The following is a 27,763-nucleotide window of genomic DNA, read 5'->3' as shown; positions in this document are numbered from 1 at the left end:
TTTTGTAAAGAGGGCAAGGAGTTGATTAACATTGTGTTCTACTAAAGGAGAATATATTCAAATGTACATGCAGTACAAGGTTAGTACGGTTGTTTGAATGCACACAACAAAGATCACACAAAATCAATCTTTATTCCAACATTTATCTCCAATGAAAATTGATAAAAAGTTCATATATCAACTACATTTTTTTTTTAATAACAATAGTAATCCTCAAGATGTCAGAAATTAAAACAATGACATGCAGAATGTATACTGAACAAAAATATAAAAGAAACATGTAAAGTGTTGGTCCCATATTTAATGAGCTGAAATAAATTATCCCAGAAATTGTCCACACACAAAAAGTTTATTTCTCTCAAATTTTGTGCACAAATTTGATTACATCCATGTTAGTGAGCATTTCTCATTTGCCTAGATAATCTATCCACCTGACAGATGTGGCATATCAAGAAGCTGATTAAACAGTATGATCATTACACAGGTACAATTTGTGCTGGTGACAATAAAAGGCCACCCTAAAATGTGCAGTTTTGTCCCACAATGCCTCAAGCTGAGGGAGTGTGCAATTGGCATGTTGACTGCAGGAATGTCCACTATTGCCAGAGAATTTAATGATAATTTCTCTACCGAAAGCCGCCTCCAATGTTGTTTTAGAGAATTTGGCAGTACATCCAACCGGCCTCACAACTGCAGACCATGTGTACGGCGTTGTGTGGGCGAGCGGTTTGCTGATGTCAAGTTGTGAACAATGCCCCATGGCGGCGGTGTGGTTACGGTATGGGCAGAACAACGAACACAACTGCATTTTATCGATAGCCATTTGAATGCACAAAAATACAGTGATGAAATCCTGATGGCCATTTTCTTTTTTTTAAGTATCTTTGACCAACAGATGCATATCTGTATTCCCAGTTATGTGAAATCCACAGATCAGGGCCGAATACATTTATTTCATTTGACAGATTTCCTCATATGAACTGCATGTAACTCAGTAAAATCTTTGAAATTTCTGCATTGTTGCATTTAAATATTTGTTCAGTATATATTCGTCACGTTAATTTACTGAGAAACATAAAAACTAACAAAAACAACAGTCAATGAGTAGACAACTCAGCCATAGAAACTTTCCAGGTGTATGCTTGGCTTAGTCTCAATTCTCTTTCATCCTTTAGTGTGTAGTTGTGCACTTCCTTTCACTGATTTGAAAGGAAATAATTGGTGGAACAGATGTGGTGGAAACCCATGCCTCCAATTCATTGCTTTTAGATTTGTGGGTAGTGAATGAGTGCACACTTCAGAAGATACTTTGGTTACTTGGTTATGCTTGGAGCATTAACCCATACGAGAGTTATGTATTTGTTTTAGTACTTTATGTACTAAGTCAAGAAGAAAACTAAGAAACTGCTATCAAAGTCTGAGGGATGCTAACCAGCCCTAGCCATTAGAAACATATTTTTGTTAGATGCCGCATGAAATTCATGACCAAAATTTAATGACATGTCTGGAAAATATTCAACATGGGGCAGATTCAGACTTAGGAAACGTATGCGTTTCCTACACACTTCTCAGTATTTGGTATTCAGACTTACCTTAGTCGGGTAACACGCTCTGAAAAAAATTTATTCAATCACATTTGCTGGCAAGCAGATTTTTCATCCAACAGGGTTCAACACATTTATCTTAAGCCATCCCTTCCAGTTTGAATTTTGATGACAGACTCACTAGAATATATTGAGAACGAGTTCAGAATATTATGGATCAATGAAAGATAGCAATCTAAACATATGCATATCTGTCCGTTTTCAGCACCAGTCGGTAGATTGAAAAATACTCTGATCTTGACGATTATTCAGGTTTAGGAAAGTATTTATGAATCATTAAAAAAACAGGTTTAGCGAGACTTTATGCACGAAAGAAAGAAAAAGGTGGTTTGATTCATTCTGAAAATTGCCACATTCAATTACCCATGGCAATGTTGGAAGATTAGCGCATATTGAATTATAATAGGGAGAATAGTGTACAATAGTAGGCTCTACCATCGTCTATTGCATGCACTGACCATGAAACTGTGTGATGACACGGCCAAGTATTGTGTCGTGTTCAAACTGTTACAGCTTGGTTTGCGCTCAACTCCATGATTTAATTAGCCTCTACACGTTTAAAAAATATATTACAAACTGTTACTAATGATCGTCAGCAACAACCACATAGCCATGAATGCATTTACAAAGAAAGCAAATTAAGGTCAATAAAACAATGTAATTAAATGAAATGATAAAGGGAACAGTAAATTGGCAGAACAAATATTTAAGGGATAATCAACGACGGCTAAGTGTTCTATGGAAAATAATGAACAACGTGGAAGGTGTGTCCCACGACGCACTAGAGTGGAACTGACCTTCCACGAGTTGCATTATTTTCCAGAGAAAGCAGAGCCCCGAGTAGATTATCCCTTTTATACCATGCCAATAATTTAACACATTTGCCTCTAGAAATGTGTTCAACATCCACTAAGGTAGCTAGGAACTTTACTAGATAACAAAACAGACTTGCTAGATTAGCTAACCAAACCATCAGACCTAGCTTGCGATTATGAAAATCTAATTCAACAATGCCAATGTTTTCAATTCGACTTTGGCTTTCAATGCAGCTCAAACACAGAACATGTAAGGATGAACTATAGCCATTGAATTCTACCGTGCTTTATTTCCCTATAACGCACGCTCTAGAATCCCCTTCAGAAACTAGTACTTAACAACGCCATGGTATAAGTGTGGTTATTAGGCCTACTGACCGTCGATACTGATAGTGGCTAATATTTAACATGATAGAAATAGGAAACGGAGAAAGTTGGGGGGTAGCCTAAAATTAAGACTTTTGAGAGTGCCCATCCCTGCAAGTTAAAAGGCCGTACAAATTAAATTCTGCATAACGACACAGCATATCATAAACTTTACTGTGGGACATTTTTATATACTTCAGTTTTCTGCCATATTCATGGTTTCCTCTCACACGTAAAGGTGGTGGAATTATTAGTGGATTAAGTTCAAGGTCAGAGAGAAGTGCATAAAAAGGGAATTACGTTCCATTTACGCCCGCTTAACTCAGGTCGGAATCAGCCCCCATGTGAAAGCTGAATGGATGGGGATGACGTAGAAACCAGTCAAATGACTGACCATAAGACAGGTCAGTATACGGTGACAGACAGGAGTTCCTCTGGAGCCTGGGGTGGTTGGTTGGGTCCCAGAGGTGTGGTGGTGGTCTGGTGAGTAAAAAAAGTCCCAAGGTAGAAACTGCAGTCTTAAACATGTGCCATACCTTAAAATGTTGGAGAGGAAAACACCCCCACCCTCATCAATATGATGAGCAGCCAAGTCCCCAATTTGTTTTTGTCTCAGCTGCAAAAATAAGTCTTTATTTTTGCAGTTGAGAAAACAAAAGATAAAAATAAAATATAACAATAAAAAATACAACTCCAGATGTTTTTATGTTGATTGAATGTAAAGAAAAAAATAACTGGAGCTAGACTTCTGAGTATCCAAAAGTACTGGTCTGAAGGACTCATGTTGGTCAGGGTAGGATGTCCGTTGGGATGCCCTCAGTAAAATGCCAAAACAGCAGTAGCAGTATCCTGGCAGGCAATCCTTTAGGGGGACTAACGCTATGTACTTCCAGCAGCCTGGGCCTCTCCTCCCTCTGAGTTAACTGCGGGACAGAGCAACAACAACGTTAATACCTGTTATACTGTATGATGGACAGAAAGACTAGTAGTACATAAATAGTGATTGGAAAGATACATGAAGACATGCTGCTAACTGCAGGGAGAAGACTACAACAACTAGAGCAATGGGCACAGTTGGGAATAATTATTCACAATATAATACCACAGAGGCAGTTGAAGAACTTTGAAGTCACACTAAGTGCTGGAATGCCACAGACACACACCAAAGTCACTCACACATGTCAATCTCTGGTCTAAACCAGAGACTGATGCACGCACGTGCACACAGACACACACACAGTAAGCCCACTAGAGATGTATCTAGTTATTGATCAGACCTGCAGCATTGTTGACCTGATCTTCCTCATCGCTGTCCCCTTCAGAGTGGGGCAAGTCAGCCTCAGGGGCACAGTCTGCAGCCGGGGCCTCCTGGGGCTCCTGGTCCGCCCGGCTCTTCAGGGCCAGGATACGATGGTGCAGGGCTGCTGCCAGCTGACCTGTGTCCTCCCTAGAACTAGCCTGGAGATGATGACAATAACAGCAAGGACGGACAGAGCGAAGTCATTAAAAACACCACAACAATAATAGGGATAAAGAACACATCAGACAGACAACTGCTGCACTGTGTCCTAAAAACTAGCCTCAATTGAACCACAATGACAGGGACACGGAAGTTATCAGAAACACTTGTGCTGATGAGGCGTTGAATTCAAGCACCCGTCCACTTCCTTATCCCTCTACTCCCTCTAGTGTCTCTACTGAGTACTACACCACATTTAAAAATAATTTATTTAAATAGGGACAGGTACAAACACAGGGGTATTTTAATTTAGACACAAGATTGCGGAAATCAGTTGCAAAGAGTTGTAAAGAGCTTTGCAACGGAAACCAGTTACTCCAAATGGAAAATGTTCGGTAATGAAATCAAGAGTCTTTTGGACAAATCCAGGTAGGTCCCTCCCCATTTCGTTCTGTTGGCTTCCGTTTGGTTCGTTAGGTTCCCCCCCAAAGGTGTGACAATTGGGAAAAAAACTAGAGCTGAATACAACACCCAACCCCAGATAAAATGCAAAAACTATACACAAAGCGTGTGATACGACTAACGTAAAGCAGGCTAAACGCTGGGCAATGGTGATGTCATACCGATATTAGGAAGACCTTAACCCCTTGGTCTTCTGTGTCCATGGCGGTGACACGGACACTCTTTTCGCTGGCCTTGTCCACTTGCATCTGAGGCCACAGTTTGGTGTTCAGGATCAATCTAAGGCTGCCTTGGGTCCGCATCACTTGGGGAACACACAGAGGTATATGGGTCAAGGAAGTTAGATAAAAATAGGTAGACTACCGTTATAAAGTTTGGGGTCACTTAGAAATGTCCTTGTTTTTGAAAGAAAAGCACATTTTTGGTCCATTAAAATAACATGAACTTGATCAGAAATAATATTGTTAATGTTGTAAATGGAATATCTACATAGGCGTACAGAGGCCTATTATCAGAAACCATCACTCCTGTGTTCCAATGGCACGTTGTGTTATCAACTCAACTTAGATTAGCTAATTTTAAAACGCTAATTGATCATTAGAAAACCCTTTTGCTGAAAACGGTTGTTCTCATTAAAGAAGCAATAAAACAGGCCTTCTTTAGACAAGTTCAGTATCCGGAGCATCAGCATTTGTGGGTTCGATTACAAGCTCAAAATGGCCAGAAACAAAGAACTTTCTATTCTTGTTCTGAGAAATGAGAAATGAAGACTATTCCATGTGAGAAATTTCCAAGAAACTGAAGATCCCGTACAATGCTGTGTAATTACTCTCTTCACAGAACAGCGCAAACGGGCTCTAACCAAAATAGAAAGAGTGGGAGGCCTCGGTACACAACTGAGCAAGACGACAAGTACATTAGTGTCTAGTTTGAGAAACAGACACCTCACAAGTCCTCAACTGGCAGCTTCATTAAATAGTACCTGCAAAATACCAGTCTCAATGTCAACAGTGAGTCGAGTCCGGGATGCTGCCTTCTAGGTAGAGTTACAAAGAAAAAGCCATATCTCAGACTGGCCAATAAAAATAAAAGATTAAGATGGACAAAAGAAAACAGCCACTGGACAGATGAACTCTGACTAGAAGGCAAGCATCCCGGAGTCCCATGGTGGCGTTGGGGTTATGGTATTGACAGGCAGGCATAAGCCACGGACAACAAACACAATTTTATTGATGGCAATTTAAAGGCACAGAGAGACCGTGACGAGACCCTGAGGCCCATTGTCGTGCCATTCATCTGCAGCCATCACCTCATGTTTCAACATGCTAATTTACAGCACCATGTCGCAAGGATATGTACACAATTCCTGGAAGCTGAAAATGTCCCAGTTTGTCCCTGGCCTGCATACTCACCAGACATGTCACCCATTGAGCATGTTTTGGATGGCTCTGGATTGATGTGTACGACAGGTTGTTCCAGTTCCCGCCAATATCCAGTAACTTCGCACAGCCATTGAAGCAAAGTGGTCAACAGCCATCAACTCTATGCGAAGGAAATGCTGACTGGTTCTCTGATCCATGAGGCAACTTTTTTTTTTTTTTAAGGTACATATGACCAAAATATGCATCTCTGTATTCCAAGTCATGTGAAATCTATAGATTACAGCCTAATGAATTTATTTCATTTGACTGGTTTCCTTATATGAACCGTAACTCGGTAAAATCTTTGAAATTGTTGAATGTTGCATTTATATTTTTGTTCAGTATATTATTTACTGAGACAAACAATCAGTCAAAATGAAATGTGTACAGGCGAGTGTGTACCTACCTAGACGTGATTGTAGTGATCCGTCGTCTGTGGATGCCATGTCATTAAGCCTGAGCAGCCCTCGACCCCGCTCTATCCACGTCTGGGCTGTCTTGTCAAACACAAACAACTTGCACTGGACCTGAGGGGGGAGACACACACATTACTTATCGGGAGGGGGGAGAAATCACCCATGTCCTTGTAATCTAAATATGTTAAACTAATCCTACATCAGCAATCCTACTCTGAGACGCTATGTGAATATGGGCCCTGATGTATTCATATATCGTCAGCCAGAGACTAGACACCTACCTGCAAAACGTTACTTTCTGATTCTTCTCCAGTTTTGACGTCTACCTTCTCCAAGATGCACTTCTTGGCTGTGGCTTTGGTGTACGCTGCTGCAGATTCCTCCAGTGACTCTGTCACGTTGTTACCTGTGATTACACACACGTAACAAGTTAACTAGAAATATACACAGGGATCAGCACTGGGCTGTGCGTGAGTCTTACCCTTCTCTGGTATGTTTTCCTTGGAAGAGGATTCAGACACAGGGGGAGCTGGTAAGACTTTACAGTCTTCCACTGATGCCTCCCCTCCCTTGGAAGGGCTCTGAAAATACACAGTACTGTCAGCCAACCATGCATTGTCACTACAGCGCAATAATAAAGTCCATTCCTACAGTTCACTCCTGATACAGCGCATTCCGGAAAGTATTCTAAAAATGTACATGAAAAACGTTTTCTCATCAATCTACACACAATACCCCATAACGACAAAGCGAAAACAGGCTTAAAAAATGTTGGCAAATCTATTAAAAATAAATATTACATTTACCTACGAATTCAGAGCCCTTACTCGGTACTTTGCTAAGCACCTTTGGCAGCGGTTACAGCCTCGAGTCTTCTTGGCACACTTGTATTTGGGGAGTTTCTCCCATTCTTCTCTACAAATCATCTCAAGCTCTGTCAGGTTGGATGGGGAGAGTCGCTGCACAGCTATTTTCAGATCTCTCCAGAGATGTTTGATCGGGTTCAAGTCCGGATGTTTGATCAGGTTCAAGTCCGGGCTCTGGCTGGGCCACTCAAGGACATTCAGAGACTTGTCCCGAAGCCACTCCTGCATTGACTTGGATGTGTGCTTAGGGTTCTTGTCCTGTTGGAAGGGGAACCTCTGCCCCAGTCTGAGGTCCTGAGCAGGTTTTCATCAAGGATCTTTCTGTACTTTGCTCTGTTCAACTTTGATCCGTTCATCATTCCCTCGATCCTGACAAGTATCCTAGTCACTGCCACTGAAAAACATCCCCACAGCATGATGGTGCCACCACCATGCTTCACCGTAGGGATAGTATTGGCCAGGTGATGAGCGGTGCATGGTTTCCTCCAAACATTACACTTGGCATTCAGGCCAAAGAGTTCAATGTTGGTTTCATCAGACCAGAGAATCTTGTTTCTCATGGTCTGAGAGTCCTTTGAACTCTTTGGCCTTTTGGCAAACTCCACGTGGGCTGTCATGTGCCTTTTACTGAGGAGTGGCTTCTGTCTGGCCACTCTACCATAATGACCTGATTGGTGGAGTGCTGTAGAGATGGTTGTCTGTCTGGAAGGTTCTCCCATCTCCACAGAGTAACTCTGGAGCTGTTAAGAGTGACTATTGGGTTCTTGGTCACCTCCCTGACCAAGGCCCTTCTCCCCCGATTGCTCAGTTTGGCCGGGCGGCCAGCTCTAGGATGAGTCTTGGTGGTTACAAACTTCTTCCATTTAAGAATGATCGAGGCCACTGTGTTCTTGGGGACCTTCAATGCTGCAGAAATGTTTTGGTACCCTTCCCCAAATCTGTGCCTTGACACAATCCTGTCTTGGAGATCTACGGACAATTCCTTCAACCCCATGGCTTGGTTTTTGCTCTGACAAACTGTCAACTGTGGGACCTTATATAGACAGGTATGTGCCTTTTCAAATCATGTCCAATCAATTGAATTTAGCAGAAGTGTACTCCAATCAAGTTGTAGAAACATCTCAAGGATGATCAATGGAAACAGGATGCAACAGAGTACAATTTCAAGTCACAAAGCAAAGGGTCTGAATAATTATGCATCTGTTTTTTTATTTGTAATAAATTTGCAAAAAAATCTAAACCTGTTTTCAGTTTGTCATTATGGGGTATTGTGTGTAGATTGATTAAATAAAAAAATTATCCTCATCAATTTTAGAATAAGGCTGTAACGTAACAAAATTTGGAAAAAATGAAGCGGTCGGAATACTTTCCGAATGCACGATAAGTCAAAATAAGTGTGCACAGTACACACACACAATTCTCATCTCCATAACAGTCCCAGGCGGTTGTATTTCTCAGGAGCCATCTCTATTTGGGTTCAACTGGGTTTGCTCGATCACCATCTCTATGGTCTATGTAATGGCCTAAAGGGCAATGCCCCTACTAATCAAACGGACAGTCTCTACTCACTAGGACTCTCTCTGACATGTTCTGTCCAAAGACAAATTTGGCCCCCTTGTCGGTATTGTGTATGGCGTTCTTTGAACTGAAAGGAATCAAGAAGAACAAGAAGATATTAGCATATTTTAGTCATTTAACAGACAGTTATCCAGAGCAACTTACAATTAAATGCATTCAATTAAGGCAGCTAAAACAATCATATTACGATTATTGCAAAACCATAAAAAATTGTGAAAAGAACAAGTCTGATCTGAACTCATAAAGAAGCAGATTCCCTGCCAGAGCAAAGGTCTGAAAAGCCAGTGACATAAAATGTTACCTGGGGGTGGCGATGTATTGTAAGAAATAGTTTGTTCCCTCCTGAGAATCCAGGGGTAACAACTTGCCATCTTTACTATTCTCGTCCAACTAGAAAGGGAGATAAAGAGAACCGTCAGCTAAAATAAATATTCTGATGTTTCTTGCTAAGATTCTTTTTTACTAAAATAAATTGGATATTTAAACATCACCATTGAATAATTTGAAGTGATTGTTTAAAGGGGAAATAACCACCTTTGCTCGGTCTTTGATATTTTGCCCAAACACGAATGAGGACTCTGCAGAACAATCGTTCTTCTCTCTGCTTGCTCCATCCTCCCTTTCATGTTTCTACAGGAGGCAAGATACAGCAGTCAGTCATACTGATGGGTTTGGGGAATTCAGCTTTAATTTATTGTTGTAAAATAATAATAATAATTGGGCAACCCGAAAATAAACAACTGCAGGATTCTGACAGTAAATGATTTCCAAAAAGTATCTCTTGGCAGTTACTACTCTTTATGCAATTACAAGCTAATCAAATCTCAAGTGTGGCATGTAGGCGCTAGTACACTTCTGCCTCTGTATATTAGACAGGACCATGATCGTAGTCCTCACCGGTGACTTAGCGAGGACGTCTGAGTGCTCAGTGTTGTTCTGGAAGATGCTCGACCCTTCTGACGTTCCGTCGGAAAACTTCTTCACCCCGTTAGTGGACTCTGATTTGGACTTGACTGGTGGGGCCTGGAGCAAGGCTGGCCGGAGCACACTGCGCTGCTGCTCCTTGGGTTTCTGACTGGGGACGCCTGGAACACAATCTGCTAATGGATTGGATCTGAATGCCTTACAACTACCCCATGCACAACCATGCCATGTACTATATCACAACTATCATGCACTATATCACAATTACCATGCACCACCTTGTGCTACATCAGCACTATCACACAACTAACATGCACCACCATGTACCATATCAGAACTACCATGCACCACCACGTACTACATCAACACTATATCAGAACTAACATGCACCACCATGTACTATATCAGAACTACCACCATGCACCGCCATCCATATTAACATGCTGTACTGCCACCTACGTTTATACATTTACTTGGACCAGGAGTTTTTCCTGACTACTTAACCTGACCAGGAAAACTTATAGGGCCTAGTCATGGGCTATAACAAGGGCCCAGTTTTTCTCCTAGTCAAGTCAGCATACCACATACCAGACCACACCAGTTGAGGCTGGTGGGAGGAGCAGGATGGGCTCATTGTAATGCTAAACATGGAGCGGTATCAAATATATGGAAACCACATGTTTGACTCAGGTCCATTTATTCAATTTCAGCCATTACAATAAGGCCATCCATCTATAGCACCATCCACCTATAGCTCCTCCCACCAGCCTCTACAAAACCACACATACACAGGCATCAATACCCACCTGAACTAGGCGCCTGGCCGTGGATGAGAGTAGGTGGTTTTAAACGAAACCCTACAGGCTTCTCATCTGGCAAGAGGAAGAAAAAACAGAACATGTAGAATTGTTTTAAAAAATCAATAACTAAAACGGCAGCGTTCAAAGTATTATTGTACCCTCAGTACATTTTATCATTAAATAAACACAGCTGCACTACAGTTTATAAGCATACAATCCACATTACATACAAGTCAACCACTGGATACTTCATGAGTGAAGCCTTTATGATGAGGAGTTACTAGAAGTAGACAAGTCTCACCTGGTTCTGAGTCCTCGGAATTCCCAGTTGGAGACTGGCAGAAACTTGAGGGCATGAAGACATTGTTCTTACTAGACCCTGCAGAGAGCAGGAGAGAGGCAGCATTACACACAACACATACAAGAGCAAATCTAGAAAATATATTATTTTCCAACAATTAAGTAATATAATAATAATAATATATGCCATTTAGCAGACGCTTTTATCCAAAGCAAGTACAAATCAAGAAAAATACATTCAGCAGGGAAAGAATTATCTAATAAGTTTCATTACCAGAATGTGAAGGTGGGAACTGTGTTAAAGATGAAGTCCTCTCTCTTTTTACTGGAGGAAAGTAGCCACCATCCTCTTTGTCTGAACCTGAAAATAAGCAAATTGTCTTATTTTAGCCTTCTGTTGAAATGACTAATTAAAATGCTCTACCTGGGCACTAAGATACGCAGTAGGGCTGTCCTACTGGTCGATCGAGAGTCTTCTGTTCTTTCGGCTAATCGATTGGTTGAAATTTAAAAATGTGTATTTTTCCATATTTTGACGCAGCCTGTATGTTTTAATAAAATCAACTATAGGCTACTAGATGTATTTTAAAGGCTACTGAACATGTCTGATGCTTTAAGCACACTGTTTGATTAAATAATTAAGACACAAATCACTCAAGCGGGGGCCAGAGATCAAGATTGCCTAACCAGCTGGCCTGCTGCTGCTGCTGGCCTGCTGCTACGCTCCTGAAGTTGCCGGTACTATTACCTGGCTACACCAGGGGTCAGCAAACTTTACCAGTTGGAGTGCCAATTTATCTTACTATTTCTATCGATCTGCGTGACAGTTATGATTTTCATATGCACATTTTTGTAGAACATTTTTAATTTATAATAAAGTGTTCATATCTCAAAATCATTGTAATATGGTCAATCAACATTATATCTCAATCTTAATGACAATGATACAAATCTGAAAGCAACTATTGCCATTGCCAACTATGTACAAATAGCCTACACATATAAAACACTGCAGCTTGCAGGTAGAAAATATCCTGATAAAAATGAATATCCTATAAATCACATTGGCTACACAAGGCCTGTTTGCAACTAACCTGATAATCAACGGGGCCCGGCCCGAAGCTCGCACTAGCAAATAGAGGTCGACCGACTATGATTTTTCAACGTTGAAAAATCATAGTCGGTCGACCTCTATTTGCTAGTGCGAGCTTCGGGCCAATTTTTTTAAAAATATATATTTGTAATAAAGAAAATTACAAAAATACTGAATGAACAATGAACACTTTTATTTTAACTTAATATAATACATGAATAAAATCAATTTAGGTCTCAAATAAATAATGAAACAGGTTCAATTTGGTTTAAAAATGCAAAAACAAAGTGTTGGAGAAGAAAGTAAATATGTGCCATGTAAAAAAGCTAAGGTTTAAGTTCCTTGCTCAGAACATATAAAAGCTGGTGGTTACTTTTAACATGAGTCTTCAATATTCCCAGGTAAGAAGTTTTCGGTTGTAGTTATTATAAGGACTTTCTCTCTATACCGTTTGTATTTCATATACCTTTGACTATTGGATGTTCTAATAGGTACTTTAGTATTGCCAGCCTAATCTCGGGAGTTGATAGGCTTGAAGTCATAAACAGTGCAATGCTTGAAGCAGCATAGCTGCTGGCAAACGCAGTAAGGTGCTGTTTGAATGAATGAATGTTTTTTTTTATAATATACTTAATGCTAGCTAGCACCTTACCTTGGCTCCTTGCTGCACTCGCATAACAGGTAGTCAGCCTGCCACACAGTCTCCTCGTGGAGTGCAATGTAATCGGCCATGATCGGTGTCCAAAAATGCAGTTTACCGAGTGTTATGAAAACTTGAAATCGGCCTTAATTAATCAGCCATTCCGATTAATCGGTCGACCTGTACTAGCAAACTTACAAAATGTTATAAAATATTCTGGGACCTCAGAGTTTCCCGCTCCAGTGAGCTTGGGACAGACACAGCTGTAAGGCTATTTGTGAAATGGATAAGAAGTAATCAAGTTTTGGTTTATTTTGAAATAAACTGAAACTTGTTTCTCACAAGTATAGCATAGGTTTTGAGCTTTGCAAACAACGTGTCCACTCCAACAATGAGAACAGTAAACAACATTAATTATAATATGTTGAACGCATTAACAGAAATTACCATTACCAAACAAGCATGGAAGATTAGAAATTATGGGAATTAATGGTAAATATACTATTGGTGATATGTTACGGGGAATTGATAGACACTAAAAATCAAAGGGCAAATAATTCACACAATGAAGTTGGGAAACAATGAATGCACACGAAATGGTGGGAGAGAGTGCATTCTGGAGAGGGACGTGCCTTGTGCATATTAGCCACACTCCCCTTCTTCTTGGACTATGGCATGCCCGCAGCCTCATCAATGAATTAGTCCACTGAGACAGGAGCAAATCAGACAGGTGTCTTGCATGCCATGAAAAAAATGGTCTATTTGCAACGGCTCGTCTAAATCAATCTCGGTCGATCAACAGCCTATCGACCAGTGGACTAAAAGGGGTCAGCCCTACTACGCAGTATAATTTGATCCCTGGTAAATTAACTACAATAGTATTAAGGGCATTATAAGGTTAGATGGAAGTCATACGATGAAATAGGCTAACAGTCAGATGCAATGTATGCATAACCTACCTTCATCTTCTGCACTCGAGCCATCAGCTGATCTCTGTAATATAGAGAGCAGCACAAGGTCAACTCTTTGTTTCTCAGACTAGAAACAACCGAGTCAAATTATGAAGCTTTACAGTGAATTTCCATGAAGGCCCATTGATTTCCATCAATGTGAGGGGAAAGAATAGAATACTGTCTAGCTTACCTTCTGTGCTTTATCTTTTTGGAACAGAAACACTGGTGGCACTATGGCAGGCTTCTCTGTTTAATGAAGAAATCATGCTTTACCATACAGAAGAGTACATTTGTGACTTGTGATGTGTAGGCCTAACATAAAGACATCACAGCCTGTGAATCAGTTGTTTGTGTCAACAATGAAAAACATTGTCACAGTGATTGTCAAAATCATTTGTCATGAGCAAACACCCTGCAGCAGTTTTGAGTTGACACAGGTTCTGCCATAATGTTTTTTCAGAAAGCTAAAAGGCCTACATCTGTGCAATTCCATGTCTGACACTCTGGATTCTCTGTTTAACGTAGGCATGTGTTTCTAATTCCACAAAGATGTTCAGAGTGCCACTTGGGGAAATGCAGGAATACTTAGCTAAGGCTAAACCATAAACCTAGACAGAAAATATTTCTGCCAAAAAGAATCCCAACACATGGATTCAGACTGTTTTGTCCTTCCTCCAACTTTCTGCTAACTGGGTCTATTACACAGACTTCAACTCTCCCCATTCAATTGAGATACTTTTGAATAGATGCCAAATGACCATGATGCAAGGTTTGAGAATAAACAACTTGCATTATATAATCATTTATTCCATTCAGAGAGGTTGAAGTAAACAATCAGTTCAGTCAACAAAAACAACCATACTAGCCTAGAATTGATAAGGGACATTATATTTACTAAAACAAATGTATCTAAATCAAATTAGGCATTTCAAATAGGACAATGTGTGCGTCAAACAAATGCTATTTTAAACACAGGCTACATGTATGGACTTGACAAGAGCATTGGATTTAGACCATTAAAACTCATGGCCTATCCAACTGAAACTGCAAGGACAACTAGCACCTCAGCAGGCCAGGGTCAGAGAAAGGACTGTCATACTTTGTAAATAAATACAAGCACATGATCTAACAATATGTGTAGCTTGATTGTCATCATAGCCTAGCTTCCAATCCACATATCCAACCGTACTAGATAACTACAAAATGTGGATAGTCTGGGTAATATAAATGCGGTCACAATATAGCGCTGGCCAACTACAAGCTAGTTAGCTAACAGGATTTGGCGCACCAACCAGATTTTATAAATTAGTCACCCAGTTCAGAATGTGCAGCATTCATTGGCTAAGATTGCTAGCAACATTTGCTAAATTGGCTAACACTAACTGTTACCTCGCTGGCAAGTGGGGTGTGAACAAATAGCTTGCTACCTTTAAAGAGACTTCATAATTGTATTAGCTAAATCAATGTCCTTGACAAATAGCTAGTTACTACTAATGCCAATGCATGATATAGAAAGTTAGCATTAAGAGGAAGGTAGCTAGCTAGCTAAGTTAGCCATAGCCCCATGAAGTGTCATTTCACCGGTTAACGTTAGCTGAGGAAATTGTTAGCAACCTAGCTATGACTGTAACAAATTAACAACTCGTATAGCTAACAAGGTGGCCAATGTGCGTTAACTAGCTAACTGATTAGCTACAGTATACCTTACTAACTGTAGTTAAAAGTAACGTTAGCAAACAGATCTGATTAGCTAGTGTTAGCCAGCTTCCCATCCCCGCCTAAATTAGATGTGGCTGGCTTGCAATGGTAGCTAGCTAACATTACCTGTATTGTGACAATTAACATGTTCTTTCTTATGTAGCCGGTCTGAAACAACAATTAGTTCCACTATTTTACTTAAATGCTGTAAACCACTACGTTTATTGCAAAGTTTTTTTATTTTTTTATTTTTTTTAATAAATACGTAAACGGCCATGCAGATAATTCAAGTTTTGCTTTGTTTCCTCACACGGACACTGCTCACCTTCGTTTGCCAATTCCGCCATTTTACTTCTCTGCTCAAACCCATAACCCACCGCGCAACATACATAAACACCGCCCATTTCTACAGTTTATTTTGTTAAAAAAATGCTGCTACTCTCTGGGCGCTTTCGTAAATTCACTCTGGCTATGTACTTCGATTTCAGAGCACTCCCGTCTGAGTGTGCAAAAGTGCAGAATAAATGATGAATTTATGAACGTTCAATACGCCTTAAATATGACCGGTGTCAGTCAACGTCGGCAAAGAAACGTAATTAAATTGTTGCCAGAAACACAGTTACAATCACCAACGCTTTGGATAACATGAAACAAAGCCTAGAGAGCTCTGCAGAGCTAGGCTTTGTTCGTGTTTGTTTGTTTGTTCATGTTATCCATAGCGTTGATGATTGTAACTGTGTTGCCGGATATATCTCAATGTTGTCTGGAAGTAGCTAGCAAGCGAGTTAACTTTAGCCAGTAAGCTTGGGTGCTTGACTGCGGTTGAGGCCAGAACGCTCGGAACAACCCTACTCCTAGGCCATAGCGTCCAGTGTGCGCTCTGAACTTTCCGAGAATGGACAATCTGAAAACATTCTGAATTTACTAACACGAACGGACCGCATCCTCTGTTTATTTCTATGCCATTGACTCTGTGTATAGCCTCATTACTGTTATTGTATTGTTGCTCTTTAATTATTGGTTATTTTGTATAGTTAATTGTTTACTTCAGTTTATTTAGTAAATACTTTATCACTTATTTTTTTCTTAAAACTGCATTGTTGGTTAAAGGGCTTGTTTTCAGTGCATGTGACAAATACAATATCATTTTGATGTAGCGTTTATATTTTTGTTCAGTATAAATTTGCTTGTCTCAATTACCAATAGGACTGCTACTGTAATATGTTGTATGGCATGCACTGTTTTTCTGCATGTGTCATTATCCATCATATCTGTCCTGACATTTTCAGTTGGAGAATCTAAACAGCTCATCAAGAACAGTGAAAAAAATGTAATATTTACTTATTCATATTTCAGGCTCTTTCGCAATGTTTTGGAGTATCAATCAAGACATACTTGATGCTTCACTGATGTCATGAAGAGTAACAGACAGTTAGTTTTCTATAATACAAAGGTCAGTATGTGAACCTATACTGAGGCTTCTCTCTGTGCCAAAATAAATGTTTAATTCTGCAACACTGATTAATGGCTTTGGATATTGCTTTTCTCAAATGCATGCAACTTGACGACAACTCGGCTATACAGGACTACGTTTTATTTTACTATGGGCTCGCACTAGTGTTCCAATTTAGCCAACGTTCTTAAGCCGTTTTTCAGCCTTGTGTGAATTTTGTCTCGTTCTATTATCCAGCCTATAGGTAGCCAGAGCGAATTTACAAAAGCACCTGAATGTCACAATGCACAATGACTATACCATGTAGCTAAACTAAGAATGACGAGAATAGTCAAGTCATAAAACGTTGAGTAGTTAGATAGCCTGGCAAGTTTGATGTATAACTACTGACGTTAGGTAGCTAGCTAACATACGGGTACATACTGCTGTAATGATATGATATGTGGTTCGTAAGTACAGCGTAGCTAACAAATTGTCAGCCAACATAAAGTGTAATTAACACAAGTAATTTTTCCAACAATTGTTTACAGACAGAATATTTCGCTTATATTTATATTATATATTATATATTATTATATTATTTATATTTATTTATATTTCACTGTATCACAATTCCAGTGGGTCAGAAGTTTACATACACTAAGTTGACTCTGCCTTTAAACAGCTTGGAAAATTCCAGAAAATTATGTCATGGCTTTAGAAGCTTCTGATAGGAAAATGTACATAATTTGAGTCAACTGGAGGTGTAGCTGTGGATGTATTTCAATGCCTACCTTCAAACGCAGTGCCTCTTTGCTTGACATCATGGGAAAATCAAAATAAATCAGCCCCCCAAAATTGCAGACCTCCACAAGTCTGGTTCATCCTTGGGAGCAATTTCCAACAATAGTACGCAAGTATAAACACCATGGGACCACGCAGCTGTCATACTGCTCAGGAAGGATATGCCTTCTGTCTCCTAGAGATTAACGTACTTTGGTGCGAAATGTACATATCAATCCCAGAACAACAGCAAAGGACCTTGTGAAGATACTGGAGGAAACAGTACATAAGTATCTATATCCACAGTAAAACGAGTCCTATATCGACATAACCTGAAAGGCCGCTCAGCAAGGAAGAAGCCACTGCTCCAAAACCACCATAAAACAGCCAGACTTTGGTTTGCAACTGCACATGGGGACAAATATCATACTTTTTGGAGAAATGTCCTCTGGTCTGATGAAACAGAAATAAAACTATTTGGCCATAATGACCATCGTTATGTCTGGAGGAAAAAGGGGGAGGCTTGCAAGCCAAAGAACACCATCCCAACCGTGAAGCACGGGGGAGGCAGCATCATGTTTTGGGGGTGCTTTGCTGCAGGAGGGACTGGTGCACTTCACAAAATAGATGGCATCATGAGGACGGAATTTTACGTGGATATATTGAAGCAACATCTCAAGACATCAGTTAAGTAAAAGCTTGGTCGCAAATGGGTCTTCCAAATGGACAAATGACCCCAAGCAAATTTCCAAAGTTGTGGCAAAATGGCTTAAGGACAAAGTCAAGGTATTGGAGTGGCCATCACAAAGCCCTGACCTCAACCCTATAGAACATTTGAGCACAGAACTGAAAACGTGTGTGCGATCAAGGAGGCCTACAAACCTGACTCAGTTACACCAGCTCTGTCAGGAAGAATGGGCCAAAATTCACCTAATTATTGTAGGAAGCTTGTGGAAGGCTACCCAAAACATTTGACCCAAGTTTTAAAGGCAATGCTACCAAATACTAATTGAGTGTATGTACATTTCTGACCCACTGGGAATGTGATGAAAGAAATAATAACTGAAATAAATAATTCTTTCTACTATTATTCTGACATTTCACATTCTTAAAATAAAGTGGTGAGATCCTAGCTGACCTAGTTTAAATGTATTTGGCTAAGGTGTATGTCATTTTCCGGCTTCAACTGTATGTATTTATAACACCTGGATCGTGATCTTCTTTCAATAAAGCGTTTCACATTCTCCACTGGTTGAAATTAAGTATCACATTGAAATACTGTCCTGTGTCCTCAGATTAATGCAGATTAAGAGAGTTAGGTACGCATATTTTTTTTCTGTGTATATGAATTACAAATCAACCATGTTTCTATTAATTGCATAGTTACAATTTGAAATCATTGATGTCCCAGGAGCAGGAGTGGTAAATATATATATGCCATTTAGCAGACGCTGTTGAAGTGTATAATTGTAATACAAACATGCAGACACAGCATCATTCAAATAATGGAGTTTGCTTTGACTGAAAAAGAATGTCTCAGAGATTCATAGTTGAACAGCACTTTATTTGCCAAGGAAGAGTTCATGATCAGTGAATATATTCAATGTACAGGCTACAATATGGGAATCTTATGCATGGTGATAACTACAGTACACGTGTTTATAGGACTTACATCCTTGGCACAATAAAGTTCTTGTATTCTACTCTATCCATAGGCTTCATTAATGCCATTCAGACTTGAAGTTTATACAACTATGATAGCTGAGGTTCATAGATTGGTATGACTATTAGTTCAAAACCTAACGTTTTAGGGTCCATGCACAGATCGGCTACATACTGTAGCTAGCTACACATCCATAGGCATACAGTTATTTATATAATCCACTATACAATAAGCACGTAGATAGTTAGCTAGCTAGATTCTTTACATTCACTATTTCACAAGACGACAGCCTGGTTTGCTGGAGTCCATGAAACATTAAGCAACACAAATGACAAATTCATTCTCCTAACACTAGCTAGCTGGCTAATGTTAGCTGGTCAGATAACTTGCTAAATAGCGATTTTCGTAAATTAACTTTATGACAAAAATATTCACAAACGTTTGTCTCTACATTAACTGACATATTCCTCTCAATTGTATTTTTTAGTTTGACTCGTTATGACAACTTACATCTGGTTCGACCGCCATCTTTGTTGAAGAACGCCACAAGGAAAGGGTGGCTCGTGTCACAATTCATCATTGGAACCACTCAATATGATTGGTCATATTTTTTTTTCTTTATTTAACTAGACAAGTCAGTTAAGAACAAATTCATATTTTCAATGACAGCCAGTGGGTTAACTGCCTGTTCAGGGGCAGAACGACATATTTGTACCCTGTCAGCTCGGGGACTTAGAGGTACCCAGTGTCACGGCTTCATAGCTCCAGACCACCACAAGGGGGAGAACAGCCCTCATTATGCATTTGGGTCCAAAGGGGTGGCAGGGTAGTCTAGTGGTTAGAAAGTTGGACTAGTAACCAGAAGGTTGCAACCTTAGAAACACCATAATATGAATCAAATTAATTAAGCTACAGAAAGAGAAACATTCTCTGAGGGCAGAGATATGGGCGACAGCTGATGCATTGGTCCAGAGCTAGGTGGTATTGGCGGAGAGTCACTTGTCATTGGCTGAGAGTCAGGCGGCATTGGCGGAGAGTCAAGCGGAGAATGACGCATTGAAGAGGGTGAGGAATGAAATGGAGTCACAATTCATGCCAGGCACACCTGTGTGCTCTGGAACTCCCCCTCATGTTTGTGAACTCCACAAACAATGTGTCCTTGATAGGCTAGACGCCATCCACCCTTGATGGGCTATCAGCGGAGAGTTTAGGGACTACACTCTTGCCGAGTTTAGGGACTTTAAATGTAAAGTGTTATTGGATGTTTACAAGGCATGTCACTTCTCCCATATCTTTTGCATAGACCACCAAATGCACTGTTTTCTAACCACCATCTGGATGGATCCATAACGAATTACTATGGGAATAAAATTCAGTCAGTGACAGACCATGGGGACTGGTCTTTATCAGATTTTTATGTGGAAATGTAAGGATTATTTTGCTCTTCACTTGCAGTCACTTAGTAGCTTAGGCCTACTCCCGATCGGTCACGCTGTACAGCGCCATATTTTCCTAACTGAAACCCTTAATTAAATTGCTTTAGCCGTGATTGTAAAATTAATCAAGGTTCCCTTTTATTGGTCAAATTCTTGACTGTATTTAAAGACATAGATGACTTGTATGCTGTGTGATGACATGCACAAATGAATGAGTGATTGATGTAATGTATATTTAAGTAGGCCTTTATGCCAATAAGTAAGTTACGATTAAACAGTTACAGTAACAAATGCATTTTTGTTTTCTTGGAATAGAAACACGTTGTACAGTGCCATATTTTCCTAACAGAAACCTTTAGGCCTTAAGGGTTTCCGTTAGGAAAACATGGCACTGTACAATGTGTTCCTATTCAAATAAAAACAAACATGCATTTCAGTACATCGGCTACATTAAGACACTTTTGCCTTTGAGTTTTTCTTGGAATAGAAAAACCATAATATTAATCAAATGAAGCTAATTAAGCTACACATCAATCCCATATAGTATGTTCTATTCAAGGCTCCCTTTGACTCTTAGGCCTACAGCTCCATGTCATGTCAATAACTTAGCTTCTCAAAGATGCCCTCTGGTGGGAAAACTAGCACTAACTACCATTAATGGCAGCAATGGCTGACACTTACTGTAAATAATATACCATAGAATTGTGCGGCAGCCAACAAGCTGTCCTGCAGTACAACACAACTTTTAAAGGAAGAACCACTGTAGCGCTCAAGTTTAATTTGCACTCAACTGGCCTGTGCACTCTCAGGGCTGTCCTCTTTTCCAATGATCACATTTAATTTCTCTCAACTCTCTCTTGCGCAATGATGTTTCATTAACCTGGGCTAGGCTAGGGGGCAGAATTTTGACTTGCGGATGAAAAGCGTGTCCAAAGCAAACGGCCTGTTACTCAGGCCCAGAAGCTAGGATATGCATATAATTGGTAGATTTGGATAGAAAGCACTCAAAACTTTCTACAACTGTTACAATAATGTCTGTGAGTATAACAGAACTGATACGGCAGGCGAAACCACAAGGATAAACCATCCTCCCCCAAAACAATTCAGCATACCCTGTTACCAATGGCTGTCATGTTTATTATGAGGCGAAATCCTCCCAGATTGCACATACAGAGTACATCAAACATGAATTAGACCTTGTTTATGGAAAAGGGATTATTTCTGTATTTCAATGTTCCAACTTGCTGAAAATTGTCCACAGTGTTCCTACCTGCTGGTTTAAACAGTACTGCAAAAAAAAATGCACCTCCAGAGTGCATCAAACATGATTTAAACATGGAAAAGTGTTTATTTCTGCATTTCAATCTTGCAACTTGCTGAAAATTGTCCACAGTGTTCATATCAGCTAATTCAAACAGTCTGTAAAAAAGTACATTTTACAGAATACATAATAATATAATAATAATAATATATGCCATTTAGCAGACGCTTTTATCCATGTGTGCATACATTCTACGTATGGGTGGTCCCGGGAATCGAACCCACTACCCTGGCGTTACAAGCGCCATGCTCTACCAACTGAGCTACAGAAGGACCGAACGTGATTTAAACATGGACAAGTGTTTATTTCTGTATTTCAATGTTGCAACTTGCTGAAAATTGTCCACAGTGATCCTGTCAGCTAGGATAAACAGTTCTGCAAAAAACAATACTTACTGAGTGCATCAAACATGATTTAAATCTTGTTTATGGAAAAGTGATTATTTCTGTATTTCAACCTTGCACCTTGCTGAAAATTGTCCACAGTGTTCCTACCAGCTAGTTCAAACAGTACTGCAAAAATTGCACTTACAGAATAAATCAACCGTGATTTAAACAGGGAAATGTGTTTATTTCTGTATTTCAATGTTGCAACTTGCTGAATATTGTCCACAGCGTTCCTATCAGCTAGAATAAACAGTTCTGCAGAAGAAAATGCACTTACAGAGTGCATCAAAAATGAATTAGACCTTGCTCATGGAAAAGTGTTTATTTCTATATTTCAATGTTGCAACTTGCTGAAAATGTTCCACAGTGTTCCTATCAGCTAGTTTAAACAGTACTGCAAAAAATTGCACTTACAGAATAAATCAACCGTGATTTAAACATGGAAATGTGTTTATTTCTGCATTTCAATCTTGCAACTTGCTGAAAATTGTCCACAGTGTTCCAATCAGCTAATTTAAACAGTACTGTAAAAAAGTACACTTACAGAATAAAGCAAACATGATTTAAACATGGAAAAGTGTTTATTTCTGAATTTAAATTGTTGCAACTTGCTGAAAATTGTCCACAGTGCTCCTACCAGCTTGTTTAAACATGGACAAGTGATTATTTCTGTATTTCAATGTTGCAACTTGCTGAAAATTGTCCACAGCGTTCCTATCAGCTAGAATAAACAGTTCTGCAGAAGAAAATGCACTTACAGAGTGCATCAAAAATGAATTAGACCTTGCTCATGGAAAAGTGTTTATTTCTATATTTCAATGTTGCAACTTGCTGAAAATGTTCCACAGTGTTCCTATCAGCTAGTTTAAACAGTACTGCAAAAAATTGCACTTACAGAATAAATCAACCGTGATTTAAACATGGAAATGTGTTTATTTCTGCATTTCAATCTTGCAACTTGCTGAAAATTGTCCACAGTGTTCCAATCAGCTAATTTAAACAGTACTGTAAAAAAGTACACTTACAGAATAAAGCAAACATGATTTAAACATGGAAAAGTGTTTATTTCTGAATTTAAATTGTTGCAACTTGCTGAAAATTGTCCACAGTGCTCCTACCAGCTTGTTTAAACATGGACAAGTGATTATTTCTGTATTTCAATGTTGCAACTTGCTGAAAATTGTCCACAGCGTTCCTATCAGTTAGAATAAACAGTTCTGCAGAAAAAAGTACACCTACAGGGTGCATCAAACATGATTTATACATGGAAAAGTGTTTATTTCTGAATTTAAATTGTTGCAACTTGCTGAAAATTGTCCACAGTGTTCCTATCAGCTAGATTAAACAGTTCTGCAGACAAAATTACTTACAGAGTGCATCAAACATGATTTAGATCTTGTTTATGGAAAAGTGTTTATTTCTGTATTTCAATGTTGCAACTTACAGAATATTGTCCACAGTGTTCATATCATCTAGTTTAAACAGTACTGCAAACCAATTTCACTTACAGCATAAATCAAACATGGAAATGTGTTTATTTCTGTATTTCAATGTTGCAACTTGCTGAAAATTGTCCAGTGTTCCTACCAGCTAGTTTAAAGAGTACTGCAAAAAAAAAATTACACCTACAGAGTGCATCAAACATGATTTAGACCTTATGGAAAAGTGATTATTTCTGTATTTCAATGTTGCAACTTACTAAAAATTGTCCACAGTGTTCCTACCAGCTAGTTTAAACAGTACTGCAAAAAAATTGCACCTCCAGAGTGCATCAAACATCAATTAGACCTTATGGACAAGTGTTTATTTCTGTATTTCAATGTTGCAACTTGCTGAAAATTGTCCAGTGTTCCTATCAGCTAATTCAAACAGTCTGTAAAAAAGTACACTTTACAGAATACATCAAACGTGATTTAAACATGGAAAAGTGTTTACTTCTGTATTTCAATGTTGCAACTTACTAAAAATTGTCCACAGTTTTCCTACCAGCTAGTTTAAACAGTACTGCAAAAAAAATTGCACCTCCAGAGTGCATCAAACATGATTTAAACATGGAAAAGTCTTTATTCCTGCATTTCAATCTTGCAACTTGCTGAAAATTGTCCACAGTGTTCATATCATCTAGTTTAAACTAGGTGGTAGGATCACTGTGGACAATTTTCAGCAAGTTGCAACATTGAAATACAGAAATAAACACTTTTCCATGTTTAAATCACGTTTGATGTACACTGTATGTGCAATTTTTGCATTACTGTTTAAACTAGATGATAGGAACATTTAGTTTGTTTTGGAGTATGTCACCCCCATTCAGCTGAAAAGGTGGAGCAGGGAATTCAAAAATATTCTTTAGAAATATTTAACTTTCACACATTAACAAGTCCAATACCTCAAATGAAAGATAAACATCTTGTTCATCTACCCATCATGTCTGATTTTTTTTATGTTTTACAGCGAAAACACAACATATGTTTATGTTAGACCACCACCAAATCAAAGGGAAAACGCAGCAATTTTTTCCAGCCAAAGATAGTCACAAAAGCAGGATTAGAGTCACAAAAGCAGGATTAGAGTCACAAAAGCAGGATTAGAGATAAAATGAATCACTAACCTTTTGAAAATCCAATTAGCTGCATTTGCTATCACTTTCAGCTCATGTGCCCAAAAACTGACTGCTGGTCCAGGATAACTCGCACGAAAACTTCAAAAAGATATATTCCAGGTCGAATAAACTGGTCAAACTAAGTAGAGAATCAATCTTCAGGATGTTATTATCATATATATCCAATAAAGTTCCAACCGGATCATACGTTTTCAGCTGCATATTCTTATTAAATATTTTTTTCTTTACATAGTTGAATGTGCTGAAAACAAAATCACACAAAAATGATCAATGGAAATCAAATTTATCAACCCATGGAGGTATGGATTTGGAGTCACACTCAAAATTAAAGTGGAAAACCACACTACAGGCTGATCCAACTTTGATGTAAATGTCCTTAAAATAAGTCAAAATTTTAGTGTGTGTGGCCTCCACGTGCCTGTATGACCTCCCTACAATGCCTGGGCATGCTCCTGATGAGGTGGCGGATGGTCTCCTGAGGGATCTCCTCCCAGACCTGGACTAAAGCATCTGCCAACAGAGAGTAATAGGATACGGCATGTGTCAAAAATGATTGATTGCTGACCTTATGGCCTGATGACGTGTACATGTCTGAATATGGGCCTCCGGCCCGCCCCCCCCCTGTTCCTGTGTTCACGTGTTAGAGGGTGTGTGTTATTTTATAGCTTTATGTTCTGCTTTGAAGTAGGTCTGTTGTTTGATGTCTAGGGGGGCTGGTTGAACTGGGGAGGGTGGTGTTTGAGTGTTTGAACTTTTGGGGCCCGTACATGTCCCCCCACCCCCCAGTTTTATCTCCCTTATGGTTGTTATCTATGAAGCAGGAATGTCCAGGCTTGTGTATCTGGGGCCTAGGCTTTATAGATGTCCAGAACAAGCCATTTTTTAAGACCTGAATATTAAACATCTAAAATATGTCTACAAGGGGAATTCTCGGAGTGCTCTGTAGCTCATGTCACGAACCCAACGCCAAAAGCTTGGAGGATATTTTGGTAGAGGCTCCCGAATGTTTTAACGGATTTCTGTGTACAAGCGAGGGCCATATTTCGTACATATTCAACCCGGAGGAATCTACGGTTAAGATATTCACAGACAGCGTGTCCCAACCCTTTTATCGTGCAGAACCCGAGCCTTTTTCTCCAGCGCTAAGGATGCGAGAATGGCTTAAAATAAGGCTAGCTTTGTGTCAAATGGAACGTGCCCTGAGTGCTTCAAGGCTGCCAGGATATGCGTTGGAAGAACAAGTCTGTGGACGCCAGGATCTAATGGCTCTGAGAGTCACTTCCATGGGGTATACCCCGGACTCCAGAGTGACAATTTTAGCATGTGAACAATTTGACAGGTCAAATGCTACGAAAACGGTCAGTTCATATGTATCCTCCAAAGCATGCAAGGATGTACATTTTTTTCAAATAATGTTCAGTTTTAAATGGCGCGATTACCACATTTTCCGAACCCTGATGAATAAGCTGGACAGTCTTTTCGAAAATCGTGAACAATTACGGCGATGGCCGAGGTTATCGTTGAGACATACCCCGGAACAACAACAAGTTCGAAGGCGGATCTTTCCCTGGCAGGAAAGTGGACAGAGCTTCGATGGAGCGCGGAAAATACTTTGTGATGGGGAATTGGAAACGGATAATGTTCAGGGCTAACAGGACCCCTATATCTGTAAGAAATAGTTCAAATAAATGTTGAATTATAACGTGTGTTAAAATGTAGGTGTTAATTTTTGAAAATGTATACCCCCCATTTAACTAAGGGGTAGCGCTCTTTTCTCTCAAGCTAGGGTCTGGCGCAGACAACTGTAAGATCTGAAAAAAGCATGTATTATTTTATAGTCTATTCCTACATGGGTATGTTATGAACATTACGTTTTATTAAAGTTTGTAATAATGTACAAAGACCTGCATCCAAGGTTTTTTTATTTTTACATAAAACACGTGTGCTGCATGTTTAAATATTATTCAAATGTGTTACTCAATTCAAACATGTCTTAAAGGTTGTACGAAATATTTTGGAATTCAATAAAAGGAATGTTTAAAAACGGTATCTCACCCTTTAACTATGGGAAAAGCCTATTTAACAACGTCTTCCAGCTCTGTCGCGAAGTAAAATAGAATCAGAGTGTTTGGGTGTGTGGGAGTGGTCTTGAGGCGTAGCAACAGGCGTGTGTGTGTGTGTGTGTGTGTGTGTGTGTGTGTGTGTGTGTGTGTGTGTGTGTGTGTGTGTGTGTGTGTGTGTGTGTGTGTGTGTGTGTGTGTGTGTGTGTGTGTGTGTGTGTGTGTGTGTGTGTGTGGTTGTGTGTGTGTGTAACATAAATCCTAAGGTTGGGGGGTTTCAACCAGGGGTCCCAGAACTCTTATCTGTAGAGAATCGTTTGAAACCAAGGTTTACATTATCCGTCATATGGCCTGTCAAGATATAGGCCTACAGCCTGGGTTAAACACTGATATCTAATCAACACACAGGGATTCTAGCAAACCCAATGCAGACAGAACGGTACTTTGAATTCAAAGCCTTTTGGGGGGTTCTAAAACAGACATACATGGGGTGGGGTGTAGCATACATCTCTCAAAAAAACTCATTCCGTACTTTTAGATAGTTAGGGACAGAACTATTTTTTAACGTTGTTAGCATTGCTTTAGCGCAAACATAAAGGCCCGAATATTGAGCTGCACGGACAGATTAAAATAATAATAATAATATTCGGAATAAGGGAATCTCGCA

The 27,763-nt window shown here is 39.5% G+C and overlaps 1 protein-coding gene across 2 annotated transcripts; it reads right to left on the bottom strand.

Annotated features, from left to right (window-relative positions):
* Positions 1 to 113: 113 nt before the first annotated feature.
* LOC118381116 (ran-binding protein 3-like) lies at positions 114 to 16,193 on the bottom strand. Of its 2 annotated transcripts, none has more exons than XM_035768083.2 (16): positions 15,721 to 16,193; positions 13,888 to 13,943; positions 13,704 to 13,737; positions 11,286 to 11,372; positions 11,013 to 11,090; positions 10,718 to 10,783; positions 9,885 to 10,084; positions 9,522 to 9,617; positions 9,289 to 9,377; positions 8,979 to 9,054; positions 7,025 to 7,124; positions 6,825 to 6,949; positions 6,534 to 6,654; positions 4,868 to 5,010; positions 4,063 to 4,243; positions 114 to 3,708 (listed from the first exon to the last, which is right to left on the bottom strand). In XM_035768083.2, exons 1-16 carry the CDS (start codon positions 15,797 to 15,799, stop codon positions 3,665 to 3,667), a joined length of 1,575 nt encoding a protein of 524 aa, XP_035623976.1. In that variant the 5' UTR covers positions 15,800 to 16,193; the 3' UTR covers positions 114 to 3,664. The 2 variants fall into 2 exon arrangements, with proteins under 2 accessions (XP_035623976.1, XP_035623977.1); XM_035768084.2 differs by having other exon boundaries at positions 9,885 to 10,072.
* Between the last annotated feature and the right edge of the window lie 11,570 nt (positions 16,194 to 27,763).

The sequence above is a fragment of the Oncorhynchus keta genome, chromosome 15 (assembly GCF_023373465.1).
Source record: "Oncorhynchus keta strain PuntledgeMale-10-30-2019 chromosome 15, Oket_V2, whole genome shotgun sequence".
Classification (NCBI taxonomy): domain Eukaryota; kingdom Metazoa; phylum Chordata; class Actinopteri; order Salmoniformes; family Salmonidae; genus Oncorhynchus; species Oncorhynchus keta.
The sequence above is the reverse complement of the archived record's forward strand: the minus strand, read 5'-3'. Positions and strand labels throughout refer to the sequence as shown.